Source organism: Schistocerca serialis, chromosome 7, assembly GCF_023864345.2.
Source record: "Schistocerca serialis cubense isolate TAMUIC-IGC-003099 chromosome 7, iqSchSeri2.2, whole genome shotgun sequence".
Taxonomy (NCBI): Eukaryota; Metazoa; Arthropoda; class Insecta; order Orthoptera; family Acrididae; genus Schistocerca; species Schistocerca serialis.
The window spans coordinates 82253349-82259348 of record NC_064644.1 but is presented as its reverse complement, the minus strand read 5'-3'; the positions used below and the strand labels follow the sequence as shown (position 1 = coordinate 82259348).

The following is a 6000-nucleotide window of genomic DNA, read 5'->3' as shown; positions in this document are numbered from 1 at the left end:
AATCCGAACCTTGGCTTTATGTTTGAACAGAAATTGTCTGAATCAAGTTTGTCTGAAGAAAATAAAGTTTATTTGAAGAAGAGACGCATTCAGTTTAGTCTGAAACTCATAAAAGAAATTCAACAAAGACTGCCAAGTAACGTTACGATACTGAAAAAAATGTCAATGCTGAATGTTGAAGAAACACTAAAAGTGAATAAAAATAATGCTGTAGTGGATGTAGCCAAAGAATAGGGTTTTAGTGGCGATTTCATAGACGGTATGCTGCAAGAATGGCATAATATCAATTTCATTAGGTGGAATAACACTACTAACACTGTTCGATTTAGGAGCGAGGTTTTTGCAGTATAAAAATGCCGCAGGGGAGAATCCTTTTTCTTTGATTTCACACCCAGCAATGACTGTTCTATGCCTACCGCATTCAAATGCAGAAGTGGAAAGAATATTCAGTTCAATGAACATAATAAAAACTAAACAACGTAACAGACTATCGTTAAAGACAATTAATGCTTTGATCATATTGAGAGACCAGCTGAGGAAACAAAATAAAGATTGTGCATCTTTTGACATAGCGTCAGACCTATTGGAGCTTATTGGAACGAACAAAAGTTACTCTTTTGCGACAAAACCTGTTGAACTGCAACATCATCTTTCGAGCGACGTTCAACCCTCTACATCAACTACAGTTCTGTCAGAGCATGAAACAGAAGAGTTATTCGATCTTCTGAGTGACGACGATGAATAGCTCACATACCGGTATGTATGTATTTTGTAACCTAATTTGAGTTCTTGCTTTCTTTTGTTACAAATGTAGTTGTATATTTCTAGTAAATTTGACTACTGTGATTGAAACAACAATTTATGTGTTGCGTCAATTATGATAACATGTTTAATTAAACGTTAGCGTATTTTATATGTATGTTGTTCAAGTAATGCGTCATTTAATTAATACAATATAGCAATTACGTATGAGACAATGTTTATTAATATTTTATAACCCCCCCCTCACTGGCTTATTGCACCATGCACAGCACGAAATTTTCAGTACACCCCTAGTGAAATCAGTTTTAACGACCTTCTAGCGACTTTTGATATTGAATCTAGCGACTCGGGTTTTTTAGAGTTGGCAACACTGCCAACAGCATAATATGATTTCTGCGCCGGGTAATTTTAGTTAGCACTCAGCAGGAAAAACTGAGACGTTCACATGACAGTGGACTTCTGGAATGTGGAGTGATTAGGAAGCTATGACAAGATAAGGAAGATATCGTAGAGTACTACTGATGGTGATATTAGGTTTATACAAGTTGCCGTTTACGAAGTAGACCGATTCTGTTTAAAAGTGATGCGCAGTAAATTTTGTAAGATTTGCGATGAATTTGTTTAAATTTTTAATGTGAAATCTAATGGGAATAATATCGTCAGCTTTCGTCACAGTTAACAAAATTTACGTCAATAAGTGGCGCTAATTGAGGTTCTCGTTCAAAGCTCTAGCTGTAATATTAAATAAAAATGCCTCTCAATACTGGAGAAATAATGAATGCTCTTGCTATCGTGTCAGAACACGAACACATGAATGTTGCAGTCAAGGAATCGGCTAAAGGAGGAATAATTACGGGTGTGTCCACCGTTTGTGGAGGCCTCCTGCTTGGACCTCTTGGCTTGGCACTTGGTGAGTAGTGCACATTTATTGTTGTGGCTATCTGGCGCAGTGTTTCACATACGCAACTGATAAGAGTGTGCGCATAAAACAAGTAGGAAACTGACACACAAACTATGGCCAAAGTATTTACATTTAGGTTACAGTGACGTTAATATTCAAATTATTTACATGTGACACCCGCACAGTTGCGTTATGATTCATTGCAACAGTTGATTACTATGTTGGATGTAGAACAACTCTAATTTAGGTTTAGGAGCATTTTGTGCAAATTGTATGTTTTATGCTTCAAGAATTATGTTACTGGGTACAAGTAATTGTGTGTCATAAGTGATACACAGGTAAGGTGGTGGCAGTTATTTTTATATGGCTCGTTGCATACTAGAAAAAAATTAACCATTTGAGTTAGTTTTTGTTGTTGTTGTTGTTGTACAGTGTTGCTTTCCCCATCCCCATGTCCAACCATATACGTGTGGTTACATAACATTCATGCTTACATAGGCTATACATATATTGCAAAAAAAAAAGTTAAATTAAGAAAACAAAGGAATTGACAAAAGTCTGCATTTGGGTAGCATTTCTCCAAATTTATTTTATTTGGTTTTTATCACATGGCATGTACTAAGAGTTTTGAATCCCAAGTATAGCTACACGTATACAAAGAGTACTAAACTACTATTAACCAGCATTTCAACACAGCTCCCCAGAATCGTGTAACATAAATGGCAACAGCTAATCATGAATATCAAGATCTTTTATGTAGTTTCTCACCACATGTCACTGTTGGGAAATCTCTAGATGGACCCTTGTGGGAACACTTAGGGCATGGCAACACATGATCATTTGCGGTCACACGGTTACCGTCCACTTGCATGAAGCCCCATGACTTACGTGACGACTTAGGCTTGCCAACAACAGTTCTTATTCTGTTAAGGGATCTCCATAGACACCAGTCCTAGCTGTTACCAACCAGATAGTATTAATGTAACTCCACCTTTGGTGCTTTGATGTCCAAATGAAATTCTTGCCTTATCTGATGGTACTTCCAAAGGCTTTGATGTTTGGAATAAACTTGTTCTCAGTTTCAGTGTAAGCTGTAACTGATGACCAAACAGTGGGTGTTTCAGTGTTTTCAACCTTCAGTTCTTGATCAGCAGTGACTTCCCAGAGAATACTTGGAGGTGCAATGCTGACAAGACTGAGTATCTTATTAGGTGGTGTTCATCGTTCTGTAGCTGTGGACATTCATTAGCAATAAAGCATGAGGGTAAATCAACAACTGAAACAATTCTAAATCCTTGTGTGTTTGTATTTTTAATAAATGTTCTTCATGAGGACTCAGTGCTTCTGCTGTTTGTAAATTATTGATATTCAGCCAGAACTATTTACATCTGTACTAACTGCAAATAGATATAGCATGATCCAGATCATCTTAAATGTCTGAGCATTGCAACTTCTGTCTTACAGATAATATCAGACTTTTGAGATGAAAATGTAAAAAAAATTGACTTGCTTTCCTTTTTGCATAATTAATTCTTTTGTCCCTCCCTAGCGTAGAAGAAAGGACTGCTGCATAGGAATGTGTAATAAGGATACTATGTGGTGCCCAGTCTTGAAACTTCTATAAACAGCTGTTTTAACACGAGCATACTGAGAGAGAGAGAGAATAAACAAAACTGCTGTTTAAAAGATCGTAATTTGAAAACAGAATTGACTCATAAATATTAAACTGGATCTGACAGATTATTTTAAGTGAATGAAGTATTATCTAGATTTTTCCGAGTTCCACAGACTCTGACTTTGTTTTCCTATGCCGTGGTGATTATTTTTACGGGTGCCTAACTTTCATCACAAACAATCTATTCCTAATTAATTAATTAATTGAAGTAAATGTAGAACATGCCCGAAACACTGTTGACATTCTAGTACACAGTCTTAGTATATTTAAAACATGGCAAGTTTTGAAAACTGGTTTCACAAGCTTGAAAATGAGTCTCCCATCAACCAACAATATTAATGTGTTGTCAAGAATAGAAACAATAAAGGTAGGTTGACAGCTCTGCCATACAGCAAATTGTCAGCAGACTTTTTGGATGACTGACATCTTTGTGGCCTAGTTTGAAAATGCAAATGTTAGTCAGTTATGTTAAATGCTTTTGGCAGATCTGGGGCAGAGGTATATCTTGGTTTATAGTTTCACTGTGGTTCATATACATTTATGTTGAGTTAGACAAGGATTTGCTGTAAGTTTACTTTTAAAAACGAAACACAGCTTTGAAGCTTAACTCTTTAAACTACTTTTGGAAAAAAGACTTGATTATGTACTGGATGATAGTGGTGTTTGGTCAGAGGATTTCCTTCAGGCCTAGTTGTTTTTTAAAGGTACTTTGGAAAGTTCCAATTGAGGAGCTAATGTTAACATTGTACAGTAGTAGTTTTACGATGCAGTCTGAAGCTTAATTATAAACAATTGATCAGGAATACAGTCCACTCTTTACTAATATTCATTTTTACTGTTTTGTTAACATACTGGTTCAATTTCAATTACGTGAGGCGTGTGTGTGTGTGTGATATAATTTTTTTTTTTTTAATTTTAGTTTTATTTTAGGCTTCTGCTTCCAGGCACTAAGTAGACTCAGCTATTATCAATCAAAGTTCAACGTACGAAGAGCACAAACGAAAAGCTTCGAAAAAGTGTGTTGCAATACTTTTCCTTCAGGTCAATGGAAGTGTCAGGTTCCACATGTCTGCTTTGACCCACAACAAAAGGATATTGTGGTGTGTGACGTAATTATGGCGTGGAGTTTAGTTTGAGTTGGTTGTGTCTGAAGATGGGAGAGGACATGTTGTCCCTGGTTAAATTCTTCCCAGTATTTGGGGTAATTGCGGAAATCGTGAAGTGCAGTATCTTCCGCGAGAATATGAGGTTGGCGAGAGTTCCAGCGTGTCGGACCAGGGATGGGTACAAGTGGTGGTGTCGAGAGGACAATGTTTGGCGCTCCATTGAATGCGGTACCTGGTTCGAGAAATCTAGGCTGGCCACGAGAAAGATTTTGTTGACTTACTGTTTCTGTTATAGGTCCTCAGTTAGTTTTTGTGTGCATGAGACTGGAATGAGTGAGAGAATGGTGTTAGACTGATTTCCTTTTGATAGGGAAGTGTGTTCTGAGTATGTGAAGTTCGGTGGGCTGGGAGTGGTTTTTGAGATAGACGAGTTGCAATTTGGGAGTAGGTGGTATGGGGGGGGTGGGGGGTAAGTCTCCAGTTGGTTTGTGGATGTTGGTGGCTATTATTTCAGGGGGACAGGCATGCTGACTGTGTTGTCAGGGTTTTTTTTTTTGGGGGGGGGGGGGGGAGGGGAGCATGCTAAGAGGGAGTTGGTGGGGTTAATTGAAGAGTATATTGAGGAGGGGAGTACTGTAATTTCAGATGCTTTTTCGTCATACAGTGGTTTGGAAAAAAGGGATTTTGATCATTTAGTTGAGAACCATTGTTTAATGTTTAAAAATTATGAACCTGGGGGATTTAAAATACAACAGAGGGGTTTTGGGGGGGCAGTTAAATCAATCACCGGGAGGGGGAAAGAGGCACTCTTCTAATCTGCAGTCTGTTAGATGAGTATTGCTGGCAGAAGAGCATGCCTACGGATATTGTATTTTTTGATTTATGTCTGAGGGCTGTGGGTAAGATGTACAGGCAGAGGGTGGTTAGTTGAGGGGGTTTGGTATGTATGTATGTGTATGGGGGGGGGGAGGTAATTTTTGGTGGATTTAGGTAGGTGGGTGGGGTGGGGTGATTGTTTTATGATTATGTTGTAGAGGACCTTTTTTGTAGCAGTTGTTGTTAATTTGTAAGGTGTGATTGAGTTTCGTTTATCTGTAAGTTTTTTTCCCCCTTGAGTTGTGATGTTTTGTGTGTTTATGGTGTATTGATTTTTTTTTTTTTTTAAATTTCTGTAGAGAGGTTTGATTTTTAGGTTTTTGAAGTGTTTTTTGTTTGGTTTTATAATTAGCATAGTTGTAGGTGTTGGTTTTTTTGGTATCATTAGCTGTGGTTGACCTATATAGGTCAAAGCCAATGTCCGATTTCCCATTTATGTTGGATACCAATTTTTGTAGTTGTAAGTGTTTGCGTTTTGGTATCATTAGCTGTGGTTGCCCTGTATAGGTCAAGGAAAGTGTTAGATTCCAATTTTTGTAATTGTAGGTGTTGGTTTTGTGCTATCAGCATTTGCGGTTGAGCTATATAGGTCAAGGAAAGTATCAGATTCCTGTGGATTTTGTTGGTCTAGGGGAATGTGTTTCCCACCCCCCCCCCCCCCCCCCCCCCCCCTAGTAATT

The 6000-nt window shown here is 37.9% G+C and overlaps 1 protein-coding gene across 1 annotated transcript in view; it reads left to right on the top strand.

Moving 5' to 3' along the window:
• The first annotated feature begins 1150 nt into the window (after window positions 1-1150).
• LOC126412729 (protein C19orf12 homolog) overlaps window positions 1151-6000 on the top strand; it is a 35510-nt gene continuing 30660 nt past the window's right edge. Inside the window, exon 1 of the mRNA XM_050082460.1 lies at window positions 1151-1672. Within this exon, the coding sequence (XP_049938417.1) occupies window positions 1513-1672 (160 nt within the window). The 5' untranslated portion in view covers window positions 1151-1512. The remainder of the gene's footprint in view (window positions 1673-6000) is intronic.